This window comes from Pelophylax lessonae, assembly GCF_965119305.1.
Source record: "Pelophylax lessonae genome assembly, chromosome: 6".
NCBI lineage: Eukaryota > Metazoa > Chordata > Amphibia > Anura > Ranidae > Pelophylax > Pelophylax lessonae.
Genome location: NC_138773.1, coordinates 92,289,900 through 92,310,702, shown reverse-complemented (window position 1 = coordinate 92,310,702; position 20,803 = coordinate 92,289,900). Strand labels below are relative to the sequence as shown.

Sequence of the window (20,803 nt, the reverse complement as noted above, 5' to 3'; positions counted from 1 at the left end):
TAGGCAATGCAGTGCACTGCGGCCCTGCCTACACAATCACCCACGAGAATAAAAATGCAAATTATCGATAAGGTGATATTTATTTTTATTGGTACCTCAAACAAAATCAGTGTTTAAACATTAACACAACGTTTGGACAACATAACATGAGCGTGAAACACAAGGAATTAAAAAACAAGAAATTACAGTACTAAAACACTATGGATTACACATTGTGGCACACACACAGAGGATGGCACACAGAGGATGTACATGGCACACAGAGGATGGCACACACACACACATACAGGATTGCAAACAGAGGATGGCACACATAGGATGGCACACACACAGAGGATGTACATGACAGGTATAGGATGGCACAGAGGGGTGCCCGGCGGACAACGGGGGGGGGGGCCTAGACCACCAGGTAAACTAATCTGGCCTGGTGGGACAGTGTAATTGCCGCCCTGTGCGTGGGGCCCCTTGGCAAGTGGGCCCCCCTGGCAACCGCCGGGCATGCCCATTGGAAAAGACGGCCCTGTGCCTGGCGGCAATCGTGGCCACCGGCCCCGTGCATTGGCATCCCCGCTGCCTAGTGGGGGTGGGAGCGCGCAGCCAGCAGCACCCGCTCGCCCCCCAGCACTAGGCACGTGACTGACGTAGGGCTACGTCAGTTCGCGCAGGAGAGGCTGCCGCAGTAAATGTGTGGCGGGCGGTCTTAAAGCAGTTAATATAGGAGTTTTCAAACAGATAGATGTTCACAATGTAGCTCTATCAGCCAGGTAGTGGCTATTTCTCAGGCATCCATCCATCCAAGGTAGTTGAAACTGGTCACACAACAGTTCAGTGGGAAAGAGCATATACTGACCCCATTCAGTGGTGCAGCCGATCAGAGTTTAGACAAGCAGTTCAATATCGGCATAAACAGTGAGCTCAGGGTGCTCACCTCCACATCATCCTGACAAAAATGATATAATGCGTTGGGAACCAAGGTGCTTTACACTCCACGTCCATTGCTGGTTGATCTCCAATTGAACACCAAGGTGGACCACAGGTCTTTACAGCACCTCAGCACTCATTCAGTTGTCAAATCCCCGCTTGTGTCTCTTGCCGACCAGCCATTGCAATCAGAATTCCGCCTAGCTGTCAGTCTGCATGTCCAGAGCTCTGTAGAGTGGTGCTGTAAGTACCTGTGGTCCACCCCGGTGTGCAATTGGAGATCGTTTTCACTTTTTTATATTGTGGCGGTGGAGGTATCTGGATTTGCAAGGGCAATGTGTACACAAATAGTAGATTTACATCCTTTGTGGCTATTAATAAATGTATTTTATTGAAAGCTTTTGCGCCCAGAGTTCAGCTGTGCACTTCTGTGAACTTAAAAAAAAAAGTTTTGCCTTTTCACACACTTTAAAGGCCTTCTATGGTACAGTGCTTCAGAGAGTTATTATTGGATTTTAGCTGAAGCGTAACATATTGCCGGGAAGGGCAGGTATTCCCCCTGAGCATTTAATGCAGTGAACAGTGTATGGTGTATTGCCCCCTCTGTTGCTTGCAAGCTAGAATGAACTGCGAAAGAGACAGGTGCATAGATATACTTTGCAATACAGTTGTACAATGTGAGATGGGCTTTGATTATTCGTTTCTAGATCCTAAAATAAATCTGTGCTTTTCCTATGCAGACATCAAGTTCACTTAAATTGCAGGTTTCATAAAAGTCAGTATATGACTGGAACAATGTTATAAGGGCTACAGTCATACCTTAAAGTGAAGGATATATGTTCTCATCTATCACATACAGCTGCTACTACAATAGTTCTGTCAATTCCATAGGTTCATATTTTAAGTCCACATATGAAAGTGAACCCCTGTCACTTTTAGATAAATGTACTATACAGATATTTTTATCTAGTTCAGTTCCTTTTTTTTTTTTTTTTTTTTACTATACTGCATCAGGGATATTACTTACCTCTGGGGCTTTTTCTCTCAGAAAAAGGTGCAGGAACTCAACCATGACCTCCCGAAACCCCCCTCCATCCCCACACACACACGCTCCAAACCGCATGAAATAGTGGTTGTAGTCAAATTTCAGCAACAGTTGACTGGTCCTAAAGGGGCAATAAATACTAGGAATGCATTACATACAGAGTACAGAGTTCAGGGGTGCGCTACATGCAGAGTTCAAGGGTATTCTGCATACAGAGTGCAAAGTTCAGGGGTGCCCTTCACACAGAGTGCAGAGTTCAGCCTTCTTCCACAGCTGCTTACCTCTGCATCCCCTATCTACATCTCACTTTCACCCCTATACAGCTCTGACCTCTACATGCAGCTCCTCTTCCACTGCCCCAGTCTTCACACTCCCTCCTTAAAACGGTAGTATACCAATTTTTGTGACTTTTACCTACAGGTAAGCCTATAATAAGGCTTACCTGTAGGTACAATTAATATCTCCTAAACCGTGCAGGATTAGGAGATATTTGCACTGCATGCAGCCGCTGACGCTAGCGGCGCATGCGCTCTGAAGGTCAGGCGGACCTTCAGAGTTCCTTACCGGGAAGTTGCCGGAAAGTTAATCCCCCGCGCGCATGCCAAAGTGGAAGTTTCAGCTGAAAAAATGCCCTGCCTCTAATGAACAGGGTTCGGCAAGGTGTCCGCTCATGGACACTGATGTCCGTGAGCGGTCCTTGCTGCAGATTTTCAGAGACTCACTACGAGTCCAAATAATCCCCGACCCGATGCAATGGCTCAGGGGCAGGGGTCTCGCTGCCTCTGGTCTCCCTCGGCTCGGTCGCTCCCGAGTCCAGCCTCCCGCTCGGCTCTATCTCTGGCGCCACCCACAAGTGGAATGGTGGTGGCAAGAGACACCTGCTGCCTGCGTGGCTGCGGAGTGATCTCTCTGGGCCCTGGCTGGGGGAGGGACTGTGAGAGTCTCTCTGTGGCTGTGCACTGTTCAGAGCACAGCCATACACTGGGATTCAGAATTTCTTCTTAAAGCAGGGGGGACTGGACTCGAGTCTGGACTGCGGGGACTGGAGAGGCCCGGAGGACTCGAGACAGCGGCAGCCTAAGGTAGGAATCTAGGAGAAGTAATAAGAACTGTCTTGAAGTCAAGTAAGTGACTCACTAAGGGGATTGAATTCTATGGGGGAGGGAGGGACAGGATCTGCCCTGGCCTGCCCTGCTCTAAGGGGATCTATAATGGTAAGGGGACTCTGGCTTGCTCTAAGGGAGATGGGAGGTGGACCCTGGCCTGCTCTAAGGGGAATCTATAATGGGAGAGGGACCCTGGCCTGCTCTAAGAGGGATCTATATGGGGGGGGGGCTGGCCTGCTCTAAAGAGGGATCTGTGGGGGACCTGCCTGCGCTAAAGGGTAAGCTATAGGGGACCTGCCCTGGTCTGTTTTAAAGGGGCATGTATATGGGGGAACCTGGCCTGGCCTGTTCTAAAGGGGGATCCATGGCCGAGGACCTGCCTTTGCCTGCAATAAAGGGGTATATATGGCAGGGGACCTGCGCTTGCCTGCGCTAAAGGGGGATCAACGAGGGACCTGCCCTTGCCTGCGCTAAAGGGGGATCTATGAGGGACCTGCTCTTGCCTGCGCTAAAGGGGGATCTACATGGGACCTGCCCTTGCCTGCTCCAAAGGGGGATCTACGTGGGACCTGCCCTTGCCTGTGCCAAAGGGGATCTAGGAGGGGCCTTCCCCTTGCCTGAGCTAAAGGGGATCTATGGGGGACCTGCCAGAGGGGAGAGAGTAGACAGAATGTTTTTTGATGGTTTTAATTTGAAATGTACCTTGGTGACCTTCACTAAGGTCTGTACTTTGGAAAATGTCCGCCACAGCCTTGGTCCGTGCCTATCCCTGCTAATGAAGTGTGTCCCATGCCTGGCTGGCTGCTGCTTTGTGCTTTGTGTCCCACTGCTGCCAGATCCTCCCCACAGCACCGATCTTCTGGCGATGCAGAGGTCAACATCAGCCATTGCAAGTGAATTGTTCCGCTCGCCTCCTCCATTCATATACCTTGTAGTATTCTTTTCCATAATGCAAAGCATTCTGTAAATGGAGGTCGGGCAGATAAAAAACATGATCTATTGCCTCCAATCACAGAAAACCTTCCATTCTGGTAAAGAATGCTGCAAATTACATGAATGGAGGAAATGGTGGAAAGGGCGGGTGAGTGGCGCAACTCTTTCAAACTCACAGCGGCTGAAGTTAACCCATTCAGTGCCAGAAGACCAGTGCTGTGATTTCTACACTATTCAGCAGCCAGACAGACATGGGACACACTTTATTACAGGTAGGTTATGTTTATGTGCTGCATATAAAAAAAAATCAATAAAATGCAGCTTTAACTATGATTACTGGAATATTTGGTAGGACTTTTTTTCACAGCATTTTGTGAAGCTGAAAACCACAGTGAAGGTTGTAAAGTCAAAACTGAAGAGTCATAATGAAACAAAACATTCTTGGTTGTTAGTAATGAACTTTGATCAGGTGCAATAGCCTGGGGGGTGTGGAAAGCAAGGATATCAACAGCCAATATAATTAAAGTATAACTAATGGCAAAACGTATTTTAAGTTTTGGATAGAGTGGAGAGGGATTAGAACGCTTGTCAGTCTATTTCTGTCTGTGCCCCCATTTACTATTTCTATTTGTCCTATTTACCATTATCATTGAAAGTGAAAGTAAAAGAAAATTCCAAATTTTGGGTTGTCCCCAGTAAAATAATAGATTGGAAAGCTTCCAATGGGGACACTAGTTCTAGCGATCTGGAGGTTCCCAAGAAATTCCCTTGATTTGGAGGGATTTCCTCTCACTTCCTGTTTGGCTATGGGATACCTCCCTCCTCTATTACCCACCTAAACTCTCATTTGATCCAGCGCTGTGGACAACTCACTGACTTTGCCAGGGCACTGAGAGCCATTGGCTGTCAACCAAAGCTAGTGACTAAGAAGCAGGGGGCAAGTCTTTCTTTCTGTGTCATTGTACGCAGCAGCGGGGCTTGGGAGCACGCAGAAGAGGCTTCCTAAGGGGGCACTGGACAGAGGGGAGGGGCCAGGAGCACCGGCGGGAGACCCAAGAAAAGGAGGTTCGCGGCCACTCTATGCAATTCCATTGTAAGCATAGACATGCTTGTTTTTATTTATTTTTTAATTTTCCTTTGATTAAAATATGAGTTTGACCCAGACCCAAGTAATTTGCAGTTCTAGTTACTGATAATACACTTTCTGGACACTGAACTATTGTCATGTGGCTTAGAAGGGCTAATAATTCCAGCCCCACCCTATAAATCTCAGGGGTCCAGCAGCTATTCTCTCTCTCCTGCTCCCCCCACTCCAGAGATCATAACTCAGTCTTTGCAGCCATTGGCTGCAAGCACTGATCGGATGCTGGTTTTCCAGCATGTCCCTTTGACAAAAGCTGGTCATTAGACCGGTCACTGTCGGAAAGATAGCTGTACACACTGACTGAAAGTCAACTGCTGAACCAGCCAATTTTCGGGCAGTGTGTACCCAGCTATATTTGCTGCTTAATATACAGTTTTGCTGAAAAATGACATATACGGTGCAGTGGTCCTATGCACAGTCAGTGTGTGTGAGAAATCTGGAGTAGAAAGGAAGAGCTGACAGAGTGTTTGCTTGGAGCGTTCGCTGCAAATATACTATACAGTACTGCTGGAAAGTGCTATACCCAATGTTGTATTGTGCCACAATACAGTGAATTGCAATGTGGGGGGTTATTTTGTACCCCCCCCCTTTGTTCACAGTCCATAGATCTAACTTGGACTACCTTTTAGTGTCTCGCCAACAACTTTGGTTGCTATTTAGCTGTCGCACCCACCCTTTTTAGTTTTTTGGTGTTTTATTGAGTGTTTTTGTATTACATGTTTTCATAATTCTTTTTTACTTTCTGTTAAAACACACACACACACACACACACACACACACAAACAGAGGGTTGGGTTTTAGTATTTTAGTGCTGGGGGTTGGGGTTCAGTGTTTTCGGGTTGGGGTATGGTGTTACATATATATCTATCTATATATATATATATATATATATATATATATATATATATATACAGTATCACAAAAGTGAGTAAACCCTTCACATTTTTGTAAATATTTTATTATATCTTTTCATGTGACAACACTGAAGAAATTACACTTTGCTACAATGTAAATTAGTGAGTGTACAGCTTGTATAACAGTGTAAAATTTGCTGTCTCCTCAAAAAAACTCAACACACAGCCAATAATGTCTAAACCGCTGGCAACAAAAGTGAGTACACCCCTAAGTCAAAAAGTCCAGATTGGGCCCAAAGTGTCAATATTTTGTGTGGCCACCATTTTATTCCAGCACTGCCTTAACCTTCCTGGGCATGGAGTTCCCCAGAGCTTCACAGGTTGCCACTGGAGTCCTCTTCCACTCCTTCATGACGACATCATGGAGCGGGTGGATGTTGGAGACCTTGCGCTCCTCCAGCTTGCATTTGAGGATGCCCCACAGATGCTCAATAGGCTTTAGGGCTAGAGACATGCTTGGCCAGTCCATCACCTTTACCCTCAGCTTCTTTAGCAAGGCAAGGGTCGTCTTAGAGGTGTGTTTGGGGTCGTTATCATGTTGGAATACTGCCCAGCGGCTCAGTCTCCAAAGGGAGGGGATCATGCTCTGATTCAGTATGTGACAGTACATGTTGGCATTCATGGTTCCCTCAATCAACTGTAGCTCCCCAGTGCTGGCAGCACTCATGCAGCCCCAGACCATGACATTCCCACCACTATGCTTGACTCTAGGCAAGACACACTTGTCTTTGTACTCCTCACCTGATTGCCGCCACACACGCTTGACACCATCTGAACCAAATACATTTATCTTGGTCTCATCAGACCACAGGACATTGTTCCAGTAATCCATGTCCTTAGTCTGCTTGTCTTCAGCAAACTGTTTGCAGGCTTTCTTGTGAATCATCTTTAGAAGAGGCTTCCTTGTGGGATGACAGCCATGCAGACCAGTTTGGTGCAGTGTGCGGTGTATGGCCTTAGCACTGACAGGCTGACCCCCCCCCCCCCCCCGCCCCTTCAACCTCTGCAGCAATGCTGGCAGCATTCATACATCTATTTCCCAAAGACAACCTCTAGATATGACACTGAGCATGTGCACTCAAATTTTTTGGTCGACCATGGCGAGGCCTGTTCTGAGTGGAACCTGTCCTGTTAAACCCCTGTATGGTCTTGGCCACTGTGCTGCAGCTCAGTTTCAGGGTCTTGGCAATCTTCTTATAGCCTAGGCCATCTTTATGTAGAGCAACAGTTCTTTTTTTCAGATCCCCAGAGAGTTCTTTGCCATGATGTGCCATGCTGTGCTTCCAGTGACCAGTATGAGAGAGTGGGAGTGATAACACCAAATTTAACACACCTGCTCCCCATTCACACCTGAGACCCTGCAACACTAACGAGTCACATGACACCGGGGAGGGAACATAGATCATTGGGCCCAATTTGTACATTTTCATTTAGGGGTGTACTAACTTTTGTTGCTAGCGGTTTAGACATCAATGGCTGTGTATTGAGCTATTATGAGGGGACAGCAAATTTACACTGTTATACAAGCTGTACACTCACTACTTTACATTGTAGCAAAGTGTCATTTCATCAGTGTTGTCACATAAAAGATATAATATTTACAAACATGTGAGGGGTGTACTTACTTTTGTGAGATACTGTGTGTGTGTGTGTGTGTATATATATATATATATATATATATTGTAAGGGATTAGCTCGGTGGCGGGTGTGGATGACCCCTTGGGGGGTGCGTTTTCCCAGAGAGGTAGCCGACAAGTGCTTGCAAACAAACAGTGTGGTTTATTAAATGGTGTTTTCTTCACCAGGCTGTATGCAGCAAAACATCCAAAATAAAATAAAACAGAAAATAAATCCTTGCCTCTGTGGGCGGCTACCTTCTCACAACTGGAACCTGCCTAAGTGTCTGTCTCCAACCTACCGTCGGGCAGACTTCCTTGTCCTACAGCGGACACTCAATAGTCCTTTTATAATAGCTTCACAGGGCAACACAGTCCTTTGTTTCTTTCACATCAACAGTTCGTCTTCTCACCTTTGAGACGTATTCACCCTTGGTTACCGTCCCGGGCACACATCACTCCGGGGGGTCTTCTCCCAGGCCCACACATCCTGTCGGGAGGCACACGCTGACTGTCCTCCTGCTCCCAGCCCACATGGCTTCAGGACACAGCTTCTGGAGGCAGCAAACAATAGGAATTTCTCTGAACAAATTATAGAGCCTTAACTCCCTCATTCTGAACAGGTGAAGGCCTTTCAACTTCCTGCTGGCTAGCTCTGTAGCCAACACCCTAAATTAATTAATGGACTTTCTAAATCAGGTGGAAATGTATCTCCTTCCTGTGACTACATTCCCAGATTTAGCTGACTTCCTGTTACATACCCCCCCCTCTTGTTTCAACCCTAGGGTTGGGACACAGATTTCCAGGCACGCATGTGTCAAGCACTGCTGACTCACTGATAAGCCTCCTATTATCCTCAAGCTTCCGGATGAAACTGTTTTGTCATCTTCATTGACGGATTTCTCATAAATGCCACACAGTTTGTCTCTCATCTCATATACACATTCTTCAACTGCATTTTTGGCATCATTTCGCTCCTTCTCGTTTCTGTCATCTTCATTGACAGCTTTCTCATAAATGTCAGACAGCTTGTCCCTCATAACCGTCTGTCCAATCCACCACGGAGGACCGTGATCCATAGGCAACTCAATTGGGCTAGTCTTAATGTCTTCAACATTCTTAAGACGCCTCTCTCTGCAATCCATAAATGTTTTCCACAAAACTTTGAGAACCTTTGCTTCACTAAGCTTTGTTCCAAGTAGGGACTCTTGACATCCCTCTGTGACTTGAGTTGCCTCTCCATACAGCTGTACACAATCATTGACTTTTTGTTGTAAAAGGGAATGATCTTCCTTCTTGAGCTTTGCTTGCTCTAAGATGCTGTGCAGAGGATTTTCCAACTGAGACAACAGGCTGTCACACATTTCTTCAAAGTGACCCCTGTTCCTTTTCCCAGAGATATCAATATCATTCAAACATTTCATATTCATAGGCAGATCTGAAGCATTTGCACTCATCAACTTCTTAAACTTTTCGCCCTCCTGAGCGAGTCGCAGTAAAGGCCTACTATTTGATTTGATATTCAGTTTATATTTCTTGCCAAACTCTTCACAGAAGTAGCCAACCAGAACATCATCAACTTTCCTTCCACCAACATAGGGGTCAAAGGCAACAACACAGTTGAACCCAGCGATCTGGGTGGTATCCATTATAGACCTCCTCTCTGCATCAGTGAAGAAGCATGGAACTGCAACACATTCTTTTACAGGTTTCTTCAATGCACTTTCTGCTGAACTATTTGACCGCTCAAGGTCACCTAGTTCTTTTTCTCTATCTGAATTCCACATGGAATGCATCTCAAGATCACGATCAAACTTCTGCCACCCGTCTTTCACCAGTTCCATTTTGGAAACACTCCCTGAAAGGCACTTATTCATTTGCTTCAGGTTTTCACCAACAGCCTTAGTTTTCTCCACTAGGTTTTCAGCCTGAACTGAGAAATCACCACATTTCTTACTCAGCTCCTTTGTTTGCTGAAGCTCTAATGATACATTTTCCAATGCTTGAAGTTTTTGAAGGAACGGTTTATTCCAAAGGGGTGATTCAAGCCACATGTCGTCACATTTCTGAGGCTCACTCAGGACAGACCCCAAAACACTGATCCTTTTAAAAACTGCATCAGGCACACTATCCCCTCTTTGGGACAGATCCTCTGTTGCCTGGAATTCCTCTTCCAGTTCCTGCAACGGAATCTTCATCTCTTCTAGTTGCTGTTCTAAGGCTCGCTTAGACTTTTCTAGCTCCTGAACGCTTTTCACAACATCATCCTTGGAGCTGACCAATTCTTCCATTTCTGTACGCAGCTGTTTAACACTTTCTAGTTCAGCCTTACACTCTAGAGCTTCCTCCAAAGAGCGAGCCAAGAACAGGGCTTTGCTCTCATTATCACGCACCTCCGTTTCTGCACGTGCGCGTTCTTCTGCATATTTTGCAGACACATTCTTCTCTTCACCAAGCATCTGATCAAACTTCTTTTTCACATCTTCAACACACTGTAATGAACCAACGCTTTCTTCCATGCGTTTTTTCATAACCGCTATCTGAGCTTGCAATGTTGCGACTTGCTCTGATAGGTTTTTCTTTGCTTCCGCCTCCTCTTTTAATTGTTCCAGGAAGCCATTTTTCTCATCTTCCATTTGTTTGAGCTTTGTGCTAAAACTCAGCCTTTGACACCTCTCTTCCTGTAAGAGTTCCTGCGTGTCTTGCAGCTGCGATTCCAAGATAGAAAAATCTTCCGCAATTTCTCTAGATTTGCTGTCTGCTTGAGAAAGCTGATTTGTAACATTGTCCAACTCAACCTGCAGTCGGTTTGCCTTCTCTGACAGCTTAGCACACAATCGGTCACCTTCTGACACCTTCACTTGCGATTCCAGAAGCTGTGCCTCTACTTTTTCCCTCTTATGTTCACAATCTCCTTTTCCCTGCATAAGAGCTTTCACCTCATTGGCTAGCTTCTGGGAATGAGACTGTAATTCTGCCACACAGGCTTCTTTCTCCTTTAACTGCTGCTGGAAACGTTGGGCTTCACCTTTCCAACTTTCACAGTCTGCACGTAATTCATCTACCACATTGCTCAAAGTAGTGAGCTCATACACAGTACTCAGTAATTTAGCCTCTCTTTCACTTTTCTCTTTGTCGCTGAGAGACAATGTCGCTTTCAGAGCCACATTCTGTTCCTGCGACTCCTGCAGGTCTATTTTTGTAGCTCCCAAAGACTGAAGACTTTTTTCCAGCTGATTACGCAACTCCAACATATCAGCCATACTTTGCTTCTGCAAAGTCTGAATTTCATTTTCCTTTTCCATGAGGATGGTATCTTTCTCCATTATAGTCTCTCTGCGTTTTTGCAACTCGACCAAAAGAAGAGCAGTGGATTCTTCCCACTGTAACACATGAGACTTGAGTAGTTCATTCATTTCCTGCAAGTTTCTATGCTCCATTTTAAGCAATTCCAAGGCTTGTTCCTTTTCTTCCATTTTCCGTTGCAAGGCATCCAACTCAGCCCTGCACACATACTCGGTTTCCTCCAAACCGATGGCCTCCATTGGCTGCTGGCGTCTCTGTTTCCAGCCTGCCATGCTCTCTTGATGAGCCTTTTGTTGAGCTGCAAAGCTCCGTTGTTTCAGCATCTCCCCCATTTTGGGTTTACTTTTCATCTGAGCACACTGCGTCTCCATAGCAGTTTCATTTGTGTTGCTAGGGACAACAACCTTCCTCTTTAGTAGACTCTCTTTAGGCATGGATGGGGCTGGTTCAGACGGTAACATCCCCTCCATCCATAGAATCCGGTCTCTCATTTCATCTATCTTTGCATTCTTCAGGCGTTTTGAACGCCCCATCTTCAATAACTCCACAAACAAATTTTTCACAGTCCAGCAAAAAATTTTCAGACCACTGTCTCTTTAACACATGTAGTTTTTCTCTCTCTTGCAAGATCTCTTTTCCTGCACACACAGTTTGTGCAGTCACTTGCACCAGACACAACAAAGTTCATCAAAAAATTTTGAGACCCCTGTCTCTTTAAAACACTTTTTTTTTTTTTTTGTCAGGATCTTCTCTCCTGCACACATAGATTGTGCAATCTCATGCACCAGATAAAGTTCATCAAACATATGCACTTCCTTGCAGGGATCTCTGCTTATGCCCACTGCATACCTCCACCATATGTAAGGGATTAGCTCGGTGGCGGGTGTGGATGACCCCTTGGGGGGTGCGTTTTCCCAGAGAGGTAGCCGACAAGTGCTTGCAAACAAACAGTGTGGTTTATTAAATGGTGTTTTCTTCACCAGGCTGTATGCAGCAAAACATCCAAAATAAAATAAAACAGAAAATAAATCCTTGCCTCTGTGGGCGGCTACCTTCTCACAACTGGAACCTGCCTAAGTGTCTGTCTCCAACCTACCGTCGGGCAGACTTCCTTGTCCTACAGCGGACACTCAATAGTCCTTTTATAATAGCTTCACAGGGCAACACAGTCCTTTGTTTCTTTCACATCAACAGTTCGTCTTCTCACCTTTGAGACGTATTCACCCTTGGTTACCGTCCCGGGCACACATCACTCCGGGGGGTCTTCTCCCAGGCCCACACATCCTGTCGGGAGGCACACGCTGACTGTCCTCCTGCTCCCAGCCCACATGGCTTCAGGACACAGCTTCTGGAGGCAGCAAACAATAGGAATTTCTCTGAACAAATTATAGAGCCTTAACTCCCTCATTCTGAACAGGTGAAGGCCTTTCAACTTCCTGCTGGCTAGCTCTGTAGCCAACACCCTAAATTAATTAATGGACTTTCTAAATCAGGTGGAAATGTATCTCCTTCCTGTGACTACATTCCCAGATTTAGCTGACTTCCTGTTACAATATATATATATATATATATATATATATATATATATATATATATATATATATAGCACCATTTAAAAAATGGCACTGGGACCGCGCTGCAAACTTATTTTTATACACACTCCCAGCTCACTGTATATTTGTAAAAGCAACTGTCAGGTTTCACATGGAAGTAATATGAGCAGCTCTAAAGCCGCCCAATCACTTCCACAACAGCTGCATTTTTTTTAATTTTCGTTTTTTTTTAAATTCGTTTTGAGGTGGGTCAGGGAAGGGGCCAGGGGCGGGTTCAGGGGCGGGTTCAAGGTCAGGTTGAAGGGGGTCATGTCAGGTGGTAAACTTTGTTCAATAATAATAATAATAATAATAATAATTCTTTAACTCCATGGTGCAAGACATCCCTAATTACATTGTCTTACCAGGATTACATATTAGTAGGATTTGTCAAGCCAGCAGTAGAGAAAACCTGTTGCCTAGTGCTAATTAGGATGACATTCTTTAAACAAAGGTTTTTTAAGAGCTCTCTGTTTTCTTGGACCCCATTGTTTGCAAAGACACTACAAAATATACTAAATATTGCATACATAAATCAGAAGTAGTTTCCTGGGGGGGGGGGGGGTTAAAGTAAGCATTGCACTTAATAAAGCCACTCAAAAGGAAAGAATATGGTATACGGTCTACATTTATTAGATTTCGATTGGGGATTCAGTTTGTGGTGGGACTACCAGAGCTGGAGTTGTAGCTGAAGTAGCTGGCCTGAAAAAGTGCGTTGTGGTCATTGCGGAAACTACATACATGAGACAGTGCAATCTTTATGTGACTAAACCTTCTACATAACTTGATAAGTATCTTAACCGATAAGGATCTGGTAAACTAAAGACCATAAGTTGTTAGTCATGATTAATTCATAAGTGATTAATGTTTTAGACATGATCCAGCCACTCAAGGATGAGTCTTTGGGGGGCCTTCAAGTAAATTTTAATCTCCATAAAGAGTTCCATATGTGACCTGTTCTCTTTGTGATTAGTCGATTTTTCACCAGTTAAGGAAAAGCTAACCAACGTGTGGGCAAAGTCAGTGGAGTGTAGCTTTCTGGTGTGGAGAATTGAGACTTAAAGTGTTACTAAACCCAAATCCTGCTTTCATTATATCTGGTCTCCTACAGTACACAGAACATGGAAATTCAATTATTTTAGTAAATATAAACTGATAAATAGCTTTTCTCATCATCTGTATATAGCAATACTTTGATACTTTGTGGGAGGAGTTTTCATTTCTCCCATGATTGTCCTATCAGGCTTCAAGACCCTTAATTCTCTGTTTGAACGTGTCTGGACAGTGCTGATTGGCCATATGCTGATCCCATGTACCCTCCCAAGATAAAAAAAAAGATCCATCAATCAAGATGTGACATCCCACCCACTGTGTTCTTTTTCGTTACTGGGCATGGAAGAGGAAGGAGGGACTGGGCTGTCATTTAGGATCTGTATACACGTGCCCACATGTGTGATGTTAATACCATGTGACCTGAATAAAACCAGGAAGTTTTCTCTGAGCAAGAGAGACCAAACTGAGCATGTGCAGCTGTTATTTGTGGTCCAGCAATTAAGAGCATTTTGTGGGTACAAGAACTGGGGAATATGTGTGCAGTGTACATATGACTAGGCACAGATTCAGTTTATTGATCCCCCTTTAAGCCCCTTTACTGTTTGGCAAAATCTGGCATTGCATATCATTTGAATAAATGTTCCTGTTCTATCCTGGAGTACCCCAGGCCATTCATAATGCTAGTCATGTTCACATTTTTTTTTTTCACTCTGTTTTGAGTTTTAAATTGTAAGATTACTTGTAGACTACTTGCTATAAGTATTGTTAATGTGTACATATTGTTATACTGTGTAAATATTTATTATTTTCGTTTATAACAAGAACTTCTGTCATATTTAGGGTGTCAGTAAAAAATGCGCTCCGTTGGTAAATTTTTTATGTTTTGTCAGTAAAAAAAGTCATGGGGGGTTGGCAACACTGATGTTTGCATTTACACTAAAGCATTTAAAATGTGTTTTATTGCAGAGTAGGTGTAGAAGCCGCATTTGATATGCTTTTGCCTTTGCTGCCATTTTAAAAAAAACTTTTTGGAATGGAACAGGCAACATCAACAAAAATGCAAAGGAAACTATCAATCCATTAACAACCGATCACTATGCAAGATGAAAATTTATAAAAGGAAATAAAAAAATAGCTTACTTACATTTCTGAGCATGTTCCAAATACAAATCAAATATAGTTAGTAGATGTAGTCTATGAAAGATTCCATCTGACCATGAATAAAAGGGTCATCAGTATGTACAATGTTATTGACCATAGGGCTCCCTGATTCGACTGAACCTATGCTAAACCTATACTTTGATTATTACTTGTGTGTGTGTCTGTGTGATCTTTAACAACATATTGGAAGTCCCAAAGTGATATTAAACCCAAAAACAAAAATGTAATATATTGCAGATTACTATTCCTTAGATGCGGTGGGTGCGTTAGTTTAAAACCGCTTTACAGTATGTCTAAAGGCAAAATATAATTTTGTTTGGTTTTGGATCGAGTTTGGAAGATCGAGAACCCTTGTTTAGTTTTTATTGTTTGGGAAATTTACGCTCTCTATTTTTCCTCCTAACTATTGTCACTTATACTGAAAATGTGAGGAAGTTTAACATTTTGAGTTGCCCTCAGAACAAGTTGGAATAATTTGTTTTCACTTTGTGATGTGTCTAAAACACATGAAGTGAAGGGAAATCTCTTGAATGGGGCATAACTGGCAAAAAAGAAGCTGATAAGGCCTTTACCACATTCTACTTGAATAAATTTGACTTTATATTATTTTAAACTGATTCCTGAATAAATCACATACCAGCAGATTTGGGTTAGTTCGGTTTTACTTCTTCCTTAAAATGCGTAATTTATAAGCTGCTAAAGTATTATTATTTACAGTGTGTGCTCATAAAAAGCAAAATATGTAACTCCAACTTCGAGGCCTGTTTAAGATTGGCACATTATTTACATCCTCCAGCGCTACCTGCAGTTTCTAAAGAGGTGAGCTTGTACTCCGAAAAAAGAGGTCTAAGAGGGCTAGCTGTTATTTATGATCCACCGTGATCAATGCCTGCTATCCTTTCCTCCCTTAGAGCAGTGTTTCCCAACCTGTGTGCCGCGGCACACAGGTGTGCCGTGAGGAGTCCCCAGGTGTACCGCGACAAAATGACCCAAATGTGCATTAATCCTAAAGAAATGTTTTCCTTGCAGTAATATTAGCAGACAAACCGTTCTACATTCTGATTGTGGCAGAAGGGACGGCTAAATTCCGTTCCGCTGCCATTTGGGATCCGGAAGCTGCGCCAGCCTCCCGACAGCGTCTATGCCAACCGATGACGTCATCGGTTGCTATGCGAGGTACGGCAAGTAGGTGAGGTGAGAGCCACGGTCACGGAAGCTGCTGCTGGCGCTCTTTTCAAGACAAGTTCCAGCAGAGAAGAAGAAGAACAGGAGTGGCTTCAGTGGCTCTGTGAGTTAATTAATAATTATAACATCAGAATATTATAATGGATGGACTGTCACTATCTTAACTTTACCTGTTCTTGCTTTCACTATTTCACCAAGTAGTATAAATATACATGGGTTTTAAATGCTGTATTATTGTTAATAGAAACTGCAATTTTTTTTATGTTGTATTCTGCTTGCACATGTGCTTCTGTTTGCAACAACATTAAAAAATAAGTGCAGTTTCCATTAACAATAATACAACATTTAAAACCCCCATATCTTATCTATGTATATTTATTTTACATAAAAAGAGTAAAAAATTGGTAATTTACATTTAAAAGAAAAAAAAAAAAAAAAAAAAGCAATCGCAATCATCTGTATTATTGTTAATGGAAACTGCACGTCTTTTTTTTATGTTGTATTCCGCTTGCACATCTGCTTCAGTTTGGCTGCAGCGCAGGTGTAGCGCAGAATACCCGCTGTTTTCATGTGCGTTACCTGTGGCTTCTCATAAATATAATTTTATCAACATTTTTGGTTGGTGTGCCTCGGCATTCTGCCAGATTGTAAAGGGTGCCTTGGTTGAAAATAGGTTGAAAAACACTGCCTTAGAGGACATTTCTGAACCATATTGATGCTGCCAGGACCATGTCAATACCTTAGTCCGGTGATGGCGAACCTTGGCACCCCAGATGTTTTGGAACTACATTTTCCATGATGCTCAACTACACTGCAGAGTGCATGAGCATCATGGGAAATGTAGTTCCAAAACATCTGGGGTGCCAAGGTTTGCCATCACTGTTTAGTCTATAGAGCCCCTGAAGCTGGGATAAAACTTGCTGCTTTCAACATTTTATTTTCTTTTTGTAATTTGCCATGCAAAAAAAAGGACCCTCCAAAAAGTATCTGCTTAGCAGCATTAATTCTGGCATTCCAGAAAACATAAAACAACATTTTTCTGCACAACATAGCCTCTTAAAAAGTTTGATAATTTTCCCTCAATATTTAAGACAAAATACCTACTTACACTAAGAAAGGTCCATCGCCAGGGTGTGAATCGCTGTGCCAAGTGCAGCTGCCATAAGTAGCAGAGTTACTAAAGCACTTGAAATTGTCTGGCATATATTCTGTATAAAGTAAAAAATAAATGAATAAATGAATAAAGAAATAGAGAGAGAAAAGAAAAAGGAAGAAAATCATAAATACACATTTTCAAATGTAAGGCAAAGGTTGTTATGATTATATAAAGAGCAACTTGTTCTGCTCATTGTTAGAGTTTTTTCTTATAAGGGAGCAGGTAACCACAGTGCATCTGGGCCTGGGTCCCAGAATATGTTGTCTTTCTGTTTAATAAGTCAGTATCCACTGCTTTTAATGCAGTAGCACCCATTCCTTCTACAGAAGCTTTACTTAGTCAACCCTAACCGCCTCTGAATACTCTTTCTTTGAAGGCTATTGATGTAAACTATGTAAATAGATAATATTCCTTCCAAAAGCATATTGTGATTTTATTTACATCATAATATAATACAGTTGTAAATAGGAAAGGTGAAGTTGATAGGAAAGAGTATAATCTGGAAAATGTTCCCACAGCAAAAAAACAAAAACAAACTGCGAATATAGCCATAATCTCACTTGGATCTTGGATACCCCGATCTTGATCATTCATCTTTGTTACAAATTTCAAATTGCAAACCATATGCTGTCAAAGAAGTGTTCACTGCTGGTTTTATTTGACTTAATTATTTCGCTACTTACCTTCAGGGCATGCATGAATGCCAACATGCATTGTCAGATATACACTAATCAGCAGATGCAGGGTCACAACACACTTCTCCATTTTTAAATCAATCCTACAAATACAAAAAGTGTAAAAATAACTAGTCAGTTGTTTGCACCACTATAATAAATGGAAAAAAAAAATAAAAAAAAAATTCTCAACCATATACGATATACATGTAGAATAGACATTTAACATAACCCTCTTAAAAAAAAAAAACAACAACCCAACAAAGAAACAACAATTAAATGGAGTAAAACAGGACCTTTACATGGCCGCTTTTCTTCTTGAGCAGGTATACCTGAGTAGATGTGAATATGTACATAGCTCAGCTCCAATAATGTAGTAAAATCTACCTTTTTTGGGTCTGCATAAGCTATGTTGTTTGTATGGCACAATGGAGAGGGCGGACACAGACCTAATCTTTTCCACTCATCCATGAGTGCCAAAATCCCAACTCTGTCTCTTCAAGACGTATACTGTCTGAAGGGCCGGTGCAATCATGAGGCTTAGAGAGCCGCCTTAAGGCGCCAGCATAGGGGGGGGGGGGGGCAGTAACATCTGAATCCCCAGCCACTTTCTAGGGATTCAGATCTTTAACTCATCTGCAGACATGTGTTTTTCTGCACACTCCTGGCGTGTGTACTTCAACAAACTGTCGGCTTTCATGTGGAAGTGGTACAAGGAGCTTTGAAGCCACCTATCACCACAACCACTGGTGCGATGTGCAGCCCCCCCTCCCCAAACAACACCCATGCCATGTTCACTGGGCTCTACTGTCCCACCTGTGGGCCCAGTGCAGTTATGGCAGATGTCAGTGGAAAGGCCGGTGGGGACTCAGCAAACCTCTGTCCGCTAAGCTTCTCTCCTGTGCACAGACTGGGAAGTGAAGTGTATACCATTAGTGATGTAGTCAAAAATTCAATCAGATTACTTGGACATAATCTGTCCTCAGTAACGCCATGCTGCTTTGGCTTCACCAAGTTGTACGTTTTTAAGGGATCAATGATTCTTCTTTTCAGGAGTGATTTGACTACAACAGATGTTAAACTCAGTGGCCTATATTTTCCAGCTTCTACTTTGCTACTCTTCTTGTGGCTAGGTACAATATTAGCTGTCCATCAGCAATGGGGAACTTCTCTTGTTAGAAGAGATTGATTCAAAAGAACCAGAAATGGTCCAACAACTATACCTTGAAGTTCTTTTATGACTCTGGGATGAATACCATTGGGTCCTATTGCTTTATTAAGCTTTACCTGAGTCAGTTCCTCTGCTACTCCTGTCTCCAGGAATCTTAAAAATGAACCAGCATTACTACAACCAATATGATTCTCCAACTTAATATTGTTAGTACACCTTATTTTCTTAGAAGACTGAACATAAGTAATTGTTTAAATGATTTGCTACTTTCAGGTCTCCCTCAACATAATCATAACATCATTTTGGTGATTCCATTGCATTTATTCTTTCCCTCGCTGAACCTAAAAAAGGTTTTGTCTAATTTCTTAAAGAGGAAGTAAAGCTTCCCCTGTAACTTGTACCTATAGGTAAGCCTATGATAAGGCTTACCTATAGGTACTGTAAATATCTCCTAAACATGCACCGTTTAGGAGATATTTACTTTGCATGCAGATGGCCGGAGATCGCGAACCTGGAAGGAAGATGGATTAACATGTCGTCTGTGTAAGCATTATGCGGGTGCCGCTGCGGGGGCTTCGTTCTAATGCGATGCATACTAACTCATTATGCCTTTGTCTTTCAGATTTTTATTTTTTTGCAAGTTTACAACCTCTTTAATAGATTTAGCAACTTCCTCCTCTTTCTGTGCTTTGGCAAAGCTAATAATGTGTTTGGCCTCCTTTTGTCTATTTTTATACACTTCCTAACTGCATTTCCTGTTTCCTTTAATCTCCTATATGCTGATTTTTTTTTATTTACTATCCACTTCAAAACTGTCCACCACAGTGATACTGTGGCAGGGCAGTCCCACTGCACTAGATCATGTACAAGTACGTGATTTTGCATCTCCTGGTAGGGGGCACGCGAGTGCGCAACCGCCGCCCTGGCTGTGCTGCCATATGCTACAGTACAAGCCGATCAACGGGTCCCTTGCAATGAATTATGGTTGGAAACCATAGATCCGCTGAGCGAATGACAAAAGATAGCTCTGTGTAGGTAAACAACACAGGACTCTCTACTGACAGCATCAATGTGCTTTTCTTTTCTCCCTGCAAAGCAGAGAGTAAAAGCCAGCACATTGCTCAGTAAAAACAGGACACACTACACAGTAAACATTGTTAGGTACACATCCAACCCCTTGATCACCCTAATTTTTAACTCCTTCCCAGCCAGTATCATTAGTACAGTGGCAGTGTATATTATTAGCACTGATCACAGTATTAATGTCACTGGTGATGTCAGTGGCAGTTAGCCAGTCCCCCCCATAGTCAGTTAGTGTCAGATTGTCCCACCTCACTATCACAGTCTCATTATACGTTGCTAATCACTGCCATTAGTATGTAAAAAAAAAAATTCAAATATACTGTATATACCATAGTTTGTAGAGGATATAACTTTCATGCAAACAAATAAATATGCACTTATTGTGATTTTTTTTACCATGTAGCAGAATACATTTTGGCCAACATTTATAAAGAAATGTAAATGTTAATTTTTTTTATTGGATATGTTTTAGAGCAGAAAGAAAAAAAATGCTTTTATTTTCAAATATTTTTTGTTATTTTCTCGTTTATATCTCAAAAATTAAAAAAAACCCATTGTCACTGTATTGATCAATTACCACCAAAAGGAAGCTCGATTTATGTGAAAAAATAACTAAAAATCTTTTGGCTACAGTGTTGCATGACCGCCCAATTACCAGTTAAAATAGCACAGTGCTAAATAGCAAAACATGGCCTTGTCACGAAGGGGTACAATCTGAAATGGCTATCCTACTTACCTTTCTA

At 42.8% G+C, this 20,803-nt stretch overlaps 1 protein-coding gene across 1 annotated transcript in view; it reads right to left on the bottom strand.

Moving 5' to 3' along the window:
* Positions 1-20,803, bottom strand: part of LOC309558110 (interleukin-21 receptor-like) — a 111,283-nt gene that overhangs the window by 67,030 nt on the left and 23,450 nt on the right. The window contains exons 2-3 of the mRNA XM_082261084.1: positions 17,816-17,910; positions 17,085-17,184 (exon numbers count right to left, since the gene is read on the bottom strand). Of these exons, the coding sequence (XP_082117210.1) occupies positions 17,085-17,184; positions 17,816-17,897 (182 nt within the window). The 5' untranslated portion in view covers positions 17,898-17,910. The remainder of the gene's footprint in view (positions 1-17,084; positions 17,185-17,815; positions 17,911-20,803) is intronic.